Raw genomic sequence first — 11,567 nt, forward strand, 5'->3', positions numbered from 1 at the left:
ATGTACCCCTGCAGGCCAGTAGAGGGCACCATTATAGACGGCTGTGAGCCACCATGTGGTTGCTGGGAATTGAACTCAGGCGCTCCGGAATAGCAGTCAGTGCTCTTAACCTCTGAGCCATCTCTCTCTCCAGCCCCCCTCCCTCACCCCCAGTCCCTCTTTGTCTAGCTTCTGGAGATTGAGTCTCAGGTATCCCAAGCTGGCCTCAAAACTGCTAAGAATGACCTTGAATTTCTGACCCTCCCACCTTCACCTCCAGACTCCTAAGATTTATAGGCATGCACCCCCCACACCCAGTGTATGCCCCGCTGGGGACAGAAGCCAGAGCGTCTCACGTGCTTCTCAGGCACCGTCAAGGCCCATCACTAGGCTATGGAAACTTTGTTGTACGGATGGGAACTAACATTACAGAAAATGCCCGGGGAAGGAAAGGGACCCAGACTAAGGCTCCCATCAGTCTCCAATGCCAGGACCGAGACTCATACTCAGGCCTGAAGTAAACTGTATATATCCTCTTGTCATCTCAGTGGCTGGGGTGGCTGTGCGGCTGCCTGACAGGATACACAAGGCAAAGTCAGGCAGAAAAGCACATACTCTGAGCAAACCAAGGCCAGGCCTTGGGGACACTTGTCAAAGCAGAGAGCATGAGGCGTGTGGGGGCTTTGATGAGTGGATACTGAGGTCAGCCAGGAAAACTATTCTCAAATGGTACAGAGGAGAGGCAGGCCTAGCAGGCGCAGCTGTAATCCTAGCTTCGGGAAACGGAGGAAGGATACGAGCTTCACACCAGCCCAGGCTATGAAGCAGTGCAGTTTGTGCGTGACACCCTGACTCAAAGGGCCGGCCAAGAGCTGAGTATGCTGGTCCATGTTTGTGATTGCAGCACTTGAGAGGCAGAGGGAAGCAAGAGGGTCTATGCCTGAGTTCGAGGCCAGCCAAAACTACAGTGAGGCCATATCTTAAAAAAAAAAAAAAAAAGGTGCTTGATTTATTTATTTAATTTATTGCATATGAGTGCTTTATCTGCAGAAGAGGGTATCAGATTACATTGTAGAGATGGTTGTGAGCCACCATGTGGTTGCTGGGAATTGAACTCAGGACCTCTGGAAGAGCAGGCGGCGCTCTTAACCACTGAGCCATCTCTCCAGCCCCAAGGTGCTTGATAATATAGCTCAACATTGCCACAACCTGAGTTCCATCCCCAAGACCCACACGGTAGAAGATGAGAGCCAGGCCCCACAAGTCAGCCTCTGACCTCCATATATATGCCATGGCATGGACACCCCATATACGCACATACACACACAGAAATAAAACGGGAGGGTAAGGGGATGGCTAAGTGGGTAAAGGTGCTTGCTGATAAAGTAAAAGGCCAATCTCCAGAACCCATGGAGAAGTGGGAAGAAAGAACTAACTCCACCACGTTATCCTTTGACCTCCATGCATGCTTTACCCCAAGCAAACCACCACCATCACCACACACAACTATAATAAAATTACATGGGAAAAACCAGTTAGGTATGGCAGGCAACACCCTGTAATCTCGACACTCAGGAAGAGGCTGAGGCAGGAGAACTTCCGCAGCCTCAAGGCCAACTTGGGGTGGGGGGGGGGATATTAACTTCCCAACCAACCTGGACTACAAAGAGAGGCTCTTTCATAATTAATTAATTATTTATCTAATTAATTGTTCACCTTACATCCCGATCACAGCCCCCTCCTTCCGGTCCCACCCTCCCTTCTCTCTTCTCTCATCCCCCCCCCTCCCATATTCCTCAGAAAAAAAGGGGAGCCCTTCCACCAACCCCACCCCTGCTAATCCAGTTGCATCAGGACTGAATGTGGCCTGGAGAGGCAGCCACAACAGGGGGTTAGTGACCAAAACACAGTCAACAGAGTCCATGTCAGAGACATAACCCCCACTCCCCTTACCAGGGGACCCACATGAAGCCCAAGCTGCCCATTGGCTACATCTGTGGGGGGGGCCTAGGTCCAGCCTATGCATGGTCCTTGGTTGGTGCTTTAGAGTCCACAAGGCCCCTCTGGGCCCTGGCTAGTTAGCTCTGTTGGTCTTCTTTATCTCCAGGTCCTTCCATCCTTCCCTCCCCTTTCCCACAAGACTCCCTACGCGCTGTGAGTCTCAGCATCCGCTTCGATCCAGTGCTGGGTGGAGCCTCTCGGAGGACAGCCACGCTAGGCTCCTCCTGTCTGTAAGCATAGCAGAGTACGGCTAATGGTGCCATGGGTTGGCTCTCTCCCATGGGGCTGGGTCTCAGGTTGGGCCAGGCCTTGGTGAGAGAGAGGCCCTGCTTAAAACAACAACCACCACGAAACCAAACAGGGAGAGTCCGGGAGGGAAGTTGACAGAGGGTGGAATAAAAAATACATTGTATATAAATGTGTCTGAAACCGGCACAGAACAAGGTGTATGTTAAGAGGAGGAGAAGACCAGGAAGAACTCCAGAGGTTAGGAGAGGTGACTAATTATGGTGACTTGGTCAGCAACTGCCTCAATCCCTACTTCAATCAGACCAGCTGTTACACGTGTGGAAAAGCAGTAGGTGAGGGAAGATGCTGAAGGAAGTGCTCTGAGGTAGAACGAACTCCATCAGACGTGACCATTCATTCTTCAAAGTCCGGCTCCCAAGAGGCCACTTGACCCGAGGACCTGGCATCACGAACAGAAACCCCTTCTTGCCACATCTTCCCCATTCCCTAAAACCACACTTGACCCTCCCGCTAAGGACTGCACTCCTATGGAGAGTCAAGCGCAGCTCCCGCTCCTTAGCTCTGCTCCTTCAAAGAGGAGGCATTTTCAAGTTGTCACTTGTCCGACCTCAAGGCCCGACCTTGAGGCCCAGGATGCACGTGATGGAAAGGGAGAACCAACCAACACATGACCTCCACCTGTGTGCCACAACAGGCATATGCTCACACACACATTTTTTTTTAAAGAAGTGATTTTGTTATTTTTGGTTTTTTGTTTTTTTTTTCTCGAGACAGGGTTTCTCTGTGTAGCCTTAGCTGTCCTGGACTTGCTTTGTAAACCAGGCTGGCCTCAAACTCACAGCGATCTGCCTGCCTCTGCTGTCCGAGTGCTGGGATTAAAGGCATGCGCCACCATCGCCTGGCTAAAGATGTAATTTTTTAAAAAAGCTTTAAAGAAAAATAAAGATTTTCAAGGCTTACGGAAGGTACTCTGAGCAGCTTGAACATAGTGACCAAGGCTCGGGCAGGCCTTGCTCTTCTCCCAGATTCCCTCTGCCGCGTTAAAAACCCTTAGATTACATTCCCGGAGCCAGCCCCGGAGGTCTGTTCCCTTACTTGGCCACTTCCTCCTCCTGAGGCTGACTACCAAGGTCCAGCGATCCCTGAAGTACAGCTATCAAAGCCCCCTGTGGCCGCCCCAATTAACCTGTCCAGTGAAAATTAAACACCTCATCCTAAAACACGGTTCCCCTCTTTACCTTTATAAACTGCCATTTGCCTATGGGCCACGTCTGTTTCCTTTCTATTCAGAGACAATCCTTTGTCCCACTCGCCTCTGGGACAAACATCCCTTTCCTCTTCTCCTTTGTTTCCCTTCTCCCTCTCCAACTCCTGTCTTTGTCCCTTATTCCTGCCCTCTGTCCCTCCAGGGCAAACAAATCTCCTTTGTGCTAACTTGGTCTTGAGAGCCCATGCTTTTCCGTTCACTCTCACCTCTCCCTGCTCCCTGCCCCCCCACTGCCCTATCACTTTCTCTGCCTCAACCTCCCTGCCCTGGCTTCCGTCCTAGACCCAGCTTCTGTTCTCCCATTCCTAGCCTCCCCAAGGCCAACAGCAGCCAGGCAAACACACACCCACGGGCCCACAATGCACCTGGGCTCTGTGCCCAGTACCTCCTTCCAGAACCCTTCTTCCTGCTATCTTATTCCAAAGGGACAAGCCCCGCCCCCACCTTGTGAAGGCTAGTGTGGCCGTCTGATTGCCACCTGCTGCAGACCCGGATGTGTCCTGCTGCTCTGCTACCCTGGCATCTCCCACTACCCTCCCCCACTCTAGTGATAAGTCACTATCTTCCTAGCCTTTACCTGCCCATGCGGCGCCCAGCCCCCTATTATCACACAAATCCTGACCCTTCTCCACTCCCCAGTGCCCACCCCCACCCCCCGACCCCCTGCCCTCTGTGAGGCTCAGCCACAAGCACTTTCTGTCCTGAAAGCAAAATATAAGGACTTCCTCTGAGGAAGGAAAAATGACCCAGAGCCAGGGAGTGGTGGGTGGCGCACACCTTTAATCTCAACACTTGGGAGGCAGAGGCAAGCAGACCACTGAGTTTGAGGCCAGCCTGGTCTACAAAGGGAGTCCAGGACCAGCCAAGGCTACAGAGAAAACCTGTCTTGAAAAAAAGAAAAAAGAAAAAAAAAAAAAAAAAAAGAGAGCAGGTGGGGGTGGGGAGACGACGACGACTTAGAATCCCTCCTCACTGACTTTTGTTTGGAGACAGGGTCTCATGTAGCCCAGGCTAGCCTCAAACATGCTATGTAGCCAAGGATGAACTTCAATTTCCAATTCAGCCTCCACCTCACCAATGCCAGGGTTCCGGGGATCCAAAATCACTACAACTAGTTTCTGTGTTGCTGGAGATTGAACTGGAGGCCTTGAGCATGCTAAGCAAGCACTCTGTGGATTGAGGTACATCTACACCCCTCATCTCGCATGCACATCAAGCACTCACTCTACACCAGTGACCTTCCACTCTCCTGGCATCTGGGGTGAGGGGATGAAGGGTAGTACAGTATGAGGCTTACCAACAATCCCTGGTCACTACTCATGACTGTCAGGGCCATGTTCCTTCACTGTAGAGACAGCCAGCAGGGCATGGTGCCATACTTGGGAAGCAGGCAAGAGGGTCACAAGTTCAAGGCCATCCCGGGCTATATACTGAGACTGTTACAGATAGGTAGAGCTGCCAGATGAGGCAACTCGTGCCTGCAACCCCAACCTTTGGAAGGCTGAAACGGGAGAAGGGGTTCAAGGCCAGCTTGGTGAGTTCTGAGATAGTATTATACTCTATAGTTCACACTATGTAAACGGAACAAGACGAAAGCAACTAGGGAGATGGCCCAGTAGATAAAGGCCCTTGACACTAAACCTAACAAAACTTGAGTTTAATCTGTGGTGCCCATATGGTGAAAAGAAAGAACTGGCCCCTGAAAATAGTTGTCCTCTGACCCTGCAACACACATCATGGCATACACATGGCATGTACATAGCATGCATACACTAAATCAATGTGCTAAAAATTTTATTAATATAAAATAGTTGAGCCAGGTGTGGCGGCACACACCTATAATCCCAGCGCTCTGGAAGGCAGAGGCAGGCAGATCTCTGAGAGTTCAAGGCCAGTCTGATCTACAGCGTGAGTCCAGGACAGCCAAGCCTACACAGAGAAACTCTGTCTTGAAAAATAAAACAAACTAACTAACTTAAAAGTAGAAACAAAGAAATTAACTTGATGACAGTTTATTCAGCTCAATACATAATAAGTAGCAAATCATTAACAGGCTAGTTGACGGGTGGTCTTGCTTTTCTTTTGAGATAGGGTCTTTTGCAGCCTAAGCTGGCCTCAAACTCTCATCGCAGCTGAAGATAAAGTTGAACTTTGATCTTCATGCCTGTAACTCCCAAGCACTAGAGTGACAGGTGTGGCCTGCAATGCATAGTCGGGCTTCCTGCATGCGAGGCAAGCATTCTTTCTGCTAAGCCACATATCCAAACCACATTCTGGTGTTTTCCTTTTGTTTTTGTTTTGTTGCTTTCACAGGGCATCTCTATGTGGCCCAGGCTGGCCTTGAACCCATGATCCTCCTGCATCTGCCTCCCAACTGTTTGAATGACAGGCTGTGCACCAACATACTTTTGCTCCAGTGTTTACATTACCTGCACATCTGGATTCTACCAGCAACATTTCAAGTGCTCAAGAACCACATGGGGGCTAAGCCCAACCCTACTGGACAGAACAGTTCTAGAACACAGCTAATACTTATCCATCCCATGACCTTCTGTGTGTTTAATCCTAAAACATACTTTTGTTGTTGTCCTGGTAAATAAGGTCTTGTCTCCAGTAGGACTGAGCTACATTCCTAGCCCCTAAGACATTTATTCTAATGCCACTGTACAGACAAGGAAACCAAGGCTCAGAGAGCTAAGTTAACTGGCCCAAGATCACACAGCCAGCCAGTAAATGGTGGAGCGTGATGAAACCAGTTTCCCTCACACACCTCTCTCATATTCTCAAGGCCTAAGGCATGGCATCTGGTATTTCTCAGACATACACAGAACCCTTTCTTATCTCAGGTCTGTCTCCCCTGAGCCCACCAGCCTGCAATCCTCACCCCCGTGCCTTGGGGGACACCAGAACCACCCCTCCCCAAGCCTCAGCTCACTGCCTGTCTGGTCTTGTTGGTCCTCAGACACCTCTGTCTCCCCAGTGCCCTCAGATCTTGGTGTGAGAGGCCTTCCTTCTGCAGGATACTCTGTAGCCTTTGGCTCTGACCTCCAGCCACCATGGGGAACATCATGCTCTCCTTCAGAAAGTCCTTTGCATACAGGGGCTCCTCCCTTCCTTGGTGGCCTTTGAGTCTGCTTCTCAGGGGAGCACCCCTTTCTCTCTCTCTCTCTCTCTCTCTCTCTCTCTCTCTCTCTCTCTTCTCTCTCTCTCTCTCTCTCTCTCTCTCTCTCTCTCTCTCTCTCTCTGGAAGATCTTGGGACATTTCCCTTGCAGGCCCAGCTGCTTGGACCACACCAGGTCTTGCCACTGTAGGTATCCAGGATCTAATTTGGTGCCCATCCCCTGGATCACTCTCCTGGATCTCTTCCAGCATCTCCTCCACACCCTAAGCACCCCAGCATTACCCTGCCTCTTGAAAGGCATCTGTAAAGAACCCTAAGTTTGCAGGGCTTGCTGGCATAAACCTGTCAACCCAGCAAATCACCAGGCTGAAGCAGGAGGCTCACAGCTGGGGTCCAGTGTGACGGCTTCACCAGGTAAAAGAGCTTAAACACGAAAGCCTGGTGATTCGAGTGTGATGCCCAGAACCCACACAAAGATGGAAGGAGAGAACCAACTCCTGAAAGTTGTCCTCTGACCTCCACATGTCTTGTATGGCACACATGTCCACACAAACAATAATAAATAGTTTGGTTTGCTTTGCTTTTTAAGAGAAAGGAGAGGGCTCAGAGGTTAAGGACACTGACTGCTCTTCTCGAGTTCCTGAGTTCAATTCCCAGCAACCACACGGTGGCTCACAACCATCTATAATGAGATCTGATGCCCTCTTCTAGGTCACAGGTATACATGCAGGCAGAGTATTATATACATAATAAATAAATAATTTTTAAAATTTTTTAAAAATTAAAAAATAAAAAACAGAGAAAGGAGAGCTGGGCATGATGGCACACACCTTTAATCCCAGCACTTGGGAGGCAGAGACAGGTGAATTGCCGTGAGTTCAAGGCCAGCCTAGTCTACAAAGTGAGTCTACAAGGGACAGCCAAGGCTACCCAGAGAAACTCTGTCTCAGGAAAAAAAAAAAAAAGAGGGAGAGAGAAAGAAAGAAAAAGTTCAAAGCCTGCCTGGGCTATAGTGTGAGAGAGCACAGGTCACCCTGGGCAACTTAGTGAGACCCTGTCTCAAACTGTAAAATAAAAAGGAACCCTGGGGATATGGCTCAGCAGAACCCTGGAAGCCACCAGGGAGGGGCTAATTGTGGGGCTCAGAGGTAGAACACCTGCCTGCAATCTACCAGAGAGGGGCTCCCAGGCGTGGTTCACTGGTAAAAGGCCTCCCTATGACTCCCCGGAAAAAGAGGCTGGGGTCATAGCTCAGCTGGAGAGGACTTGCTAGCATAGGGCTCTAGGCTCCAACCCAAGTGCTGGTAATTTAAATTAAAAAAAAAAAAAAAAAGCCACCACCAGGAAGAGAGAGATGGTTTGGCTGGTAAAGGCACTTGCTACCAAGCCTGACAGCTTGAGTTCTGTCTCTGAAACCTACATGGCGAGAGGAGAGTGAACACCCACAACTTGTCTTCTGACCTCCACACTCACCCTGTGGTACCCAGAGGCATACACACAATAAACAAACATATTTTTCAAGTCAATCCAGCTTAGTTCTGTTCCCCGTCATTTTCTCCACCACCCCACCCCACCCCCCAGTCCTTGTTTGGGAGAGAGACAGGCAGATGATAGTTTGAATTTGACCCTGGGGGCGGCTGCCGCCACTGAGCAGTGTTACACAGTGGAGGGGGCTAATCAACAGGAACAGAAATGGGTGACTCTGAGCATGAAGGTCCCCCTCAAAGGGCATCCCTTCCCTTCCGTAAACTTACACAGTAATGTCTGCACTGTCCTCTGGCCAATGAAATACACTCTCACCAGTCGCAGCAGCTGCCACAATGAACACCCGTCAAGCTATGTCTTGTGCCACAAAATACAATTATTTTACCTCTCAAGAACTTGGCCCAAAAAGTACTGGGGGGTCTCAGGCTAGCAAGATGGCTCAACAGATGGAGGTGCTTGCCAAGTCTAATGACCTGAGTTTGACCCCAGGACCCATGCTGCTCTCTGGCCTCCACATATATGGCCACACACATATACACCAATAAATAAATAAGTGTAATTTTTTTTAAAGTACTGAGGTTGAAAACCACTCTTATCGACACCGGCAAGCAACTTCTATTTGTTTTCAGGCACAGATACATAGGTGGACAGACCTACTTTTTTGGTTTGTTTTAAATAGAAAATGAAGCAGAAGTTCAGAGAATCTGAATTATTTTTTCCACACTGTGGAGGGGCTGGGACTCAGTCATCTATGACTTAACAAAGGTTGGGCTCCTGTGATGGCAAGATTGCTCAGTGGGTAGAGATGCCTACGTGGAAAGACCTGATGACCTCAATTAGGTGTCCAGATGTCACATGAAGGTGGCAAGGAAAGAAGTGGGGTGGTTTTGTTGTTGTTGTTGTTTTTGTTGCTGTTCTCTGACCTCCATGTACGTGCTGTGGTGCACACCCACACTTACACATACACATCATCATAATAAATTAAAATGAAAAAGCTCACAAAGCCAGTCTTTCTGATCTAATTACTGCCAGCCGCGCGAGGGGCTGGGACTCAGGTCCCAACTCCCCAATCTTTTCTTTCTCTAGCAAATCCTTGGGGGGTGGGCAGGTGTCAGAGCCAGCTGGCCACACAGGGAAAAGGGTGCAGAAAGAGAGATTAGGAGAAAGTGGCAAAGCCAGGATTGGGTAGAAGCCACTGATGGACAGCTCTCATAGGAGACTCACACCCAGAACAGGTTGGTCTGGGAAGGCAACGGAGCCGGGGGAGGGGCTGCACCCAGTCAGGGCCAAGATCAGTAGGAAGGCAGGGCATTTACCACTACCACCACCAACACACACACACACACACACACACACACACACACACACACACACACACACACACACAGCTCCCCTCTCCCCTCTGCTGCTGTTGCTCCCAGGAAGGCCTAGACCTTAATTAACCCCTGTTTTCCCCAAGGCCAGGCTAGGCCTCCCAGCTCTGGCCCGTGGTGGCTGAAGCTGCCCAAGCCAGGACTTGGAGAGCCTTCCCAGGTCTGAAAATCCACCCCCCTCATCCTGTCCAGTAGGCATGGTCCTAGTCCTTCAAGCCCATGGGCATGGGGAAGGGAGTACAGAAAGGCTGGCTCCAATAAGAGAAGGCCTCCCAGCCCGGGGCTGCCACCCCAGGACACATGCTGGATGAGCCAATGTATGCCCACCTGAACCCTCCAGAAAATGAGGCAGTAAGTCACACAGCTGCCAGCCTTTAGTAGGGCCATCTAGACGAAAAGAGAGGGGGGTTCCCAGAGGTTCCTCCGACTCTGGCCACAGGCATGGCAGACAGAGCCAATACAGGGTGTGTGTGTCCGCCCCAGTCACAAAGCTGTAGATATGTAGATCTGAGCTCTTAAAAAACGCTCCTTGGGGAGTCCAAGCCACGGTGTTGGGGTGGGGGTAGGGGATAGAGGGAATCCTCACAGGCTTCTGATGTGTGTGAAAGGGGAGTTGGCTGTGCAGTCAGGCCCTAGGGTTTGAGGAGTGGGAATGGGGAAACGGGAAGCCGAGAATTCTACCAGGAGACGACCCTTCCCCCCACACACCCAAAATTGGCCTACAGACCCCGCCCCTGCTCACCTGGGGGTTCTGATCCCGGGGTCCCTTGGCGCACAGCTGCTAGGCGGGCCCCACCCCCGTCGGCGTTCCAACGACCCGTGCGGGCAAAGTCCAAGGGCCCGGGCCGAGCAGGAAGCTTGGAGGCCCAGCTTAGCAGAGACCGAGAGCTCGGGGACCCTGGGCAGCCCCGATGCTATTGTTCCCACGGCCCCGGCTTGGCGCCCCGCCCCCCGCACCTGCCGCGCCCCAGCCTGGCTCCCCTGTCCCCTTCCCAAAGGCCCTCGGGTTACCTGCTCCCCCGAATGCGGCCCTCAGCACCCACGCCAGACTCGCCGCCGCCTTGGCTCGAGAGAAATCATACTGGTCCAATGACTTGATCTCGGGGACCAGGAAAGTCCTCCGCAGTGGCCCGGACCCCGCGGGCGCCGCTTCCACCATGGCGACGCCGGGGCTGCGGCGGCTCGAGTCCGCGCGCTCCGAAGGGCTGAGCTGCAGTGCGCTGCTGCCGAGCCGCCGCCACCACGGTCCCCTACTGCCGCGGCGGCTGCTGCTGCTGTTGCTAATAAAGCTGCTGAGGCGCCGCTGAACCAGGTGCGGCCGAGCGCGCTGGCGACGCTGCGTCGACCCCGCCCCGGGGCGGAGCCCAGGTGCGTCCCGCCCCCTGGATTGGACTCAGTTTTCTCAGGTCCCCTGGGTCCCCAAGGTCCCCATGGACATCAATGCTTCTATGGGTCCTCCTGCTGCATAGGGCGGCGGCGATGGCGAAGGAGGGAAGGGCTGCAGAGGAACGCGTGTGCATGTGTACGAATGCGTGCGTGCGTGCGTGTGTGTGTCTGTCTGTCTGTGTGTGTGTGTTCCTGCTCACGCCTGAATCCTGAAGAGGCTTGAGGGACCCTCAGTCATGGGTGTCCATGCAAGCTTGTGTCCACACTCAGGTCAGTGAGTGAGCACCTGTATGCTCCTTGGCTCAGCCGCCTGCTGAGTACGTGTAGACGCACTTGTTTCTGATTGTGTGGATGCAGGAATGGTGGCTCGAGGTGGTCAAGACTTGGCTCAGTAGGTAAATGAATTTACTGACAAGCCTGAAGACCTAAATTCAGTCCTTGGTACCTTCTTGGTAGGATTCGAAAACGGATTCCTGAAAGCTGTCCTCCGACCTCCACGGCATGACCTTTCACTAATTAAATGAAGAAAAATTGACTTTAAAAATTGTACAAGCGCCGGGCGTGGTGGCGCACGCCTTTAATCCCAGCACTCGGGAGGCAGAGGCAGGCGGATCACTGTGAGTTCGAGGCCAGCCTGGTCTAAAAAACGAGTCCAGGACAGCCAAGGCTACACAGAGAGACCCTGTCCTGAAAAACCAAAAAAAA

The 11,567-nt window shown here is 51.7% G+C and overlaps 1 protein-coding gene across 9 annotated transcripts in view; it reads right to left on the reverse strand.

Moving 5' to 3' along the window:
* The window catches only part of CAMSAP3 (calmodulin regulated spectrin associated protein family member 3), a 24,927-nt gene extending 14,126 nt beyond the window's left edge, over positions 1 to 10,801 (reverse strand). For 5 of the 9 annotated variants that reach the window (XM_084763573.1, XM_084763572.1, XM_084763575.1 and 2 more), the window contains exon 1: positions 10,488 to 10,800. In XM_084763573.1, the coding sequence (XP_084619699.1) occupies positions 10,488 to 10,635 (148 nt within the window). In that variant the 5' untranslated portion in view covers positions 10,636 to 10,800. Of the gene's footprint in view, positions 1 to 10,487 lie in introns of all 9 variants that reach the window. The other 4 variants (XM_084763578.1, XM_084763577.1, XM_084763576.1 and 1 more) reach the window with 3 other exon arrangements.
* Positions 10,802 to 11,567: the final 766 nt, after the last annotated feature.

Source organism: Acomys minous (assembly GCF_964271855.1).
Source record: "Acomys minous genome assembly, chromosome: 16".
NCBI lineage: Eukaryota > Metazoa > Chordata > Mammalia > Rodentia > Muridae > Acomys > Acomys minous.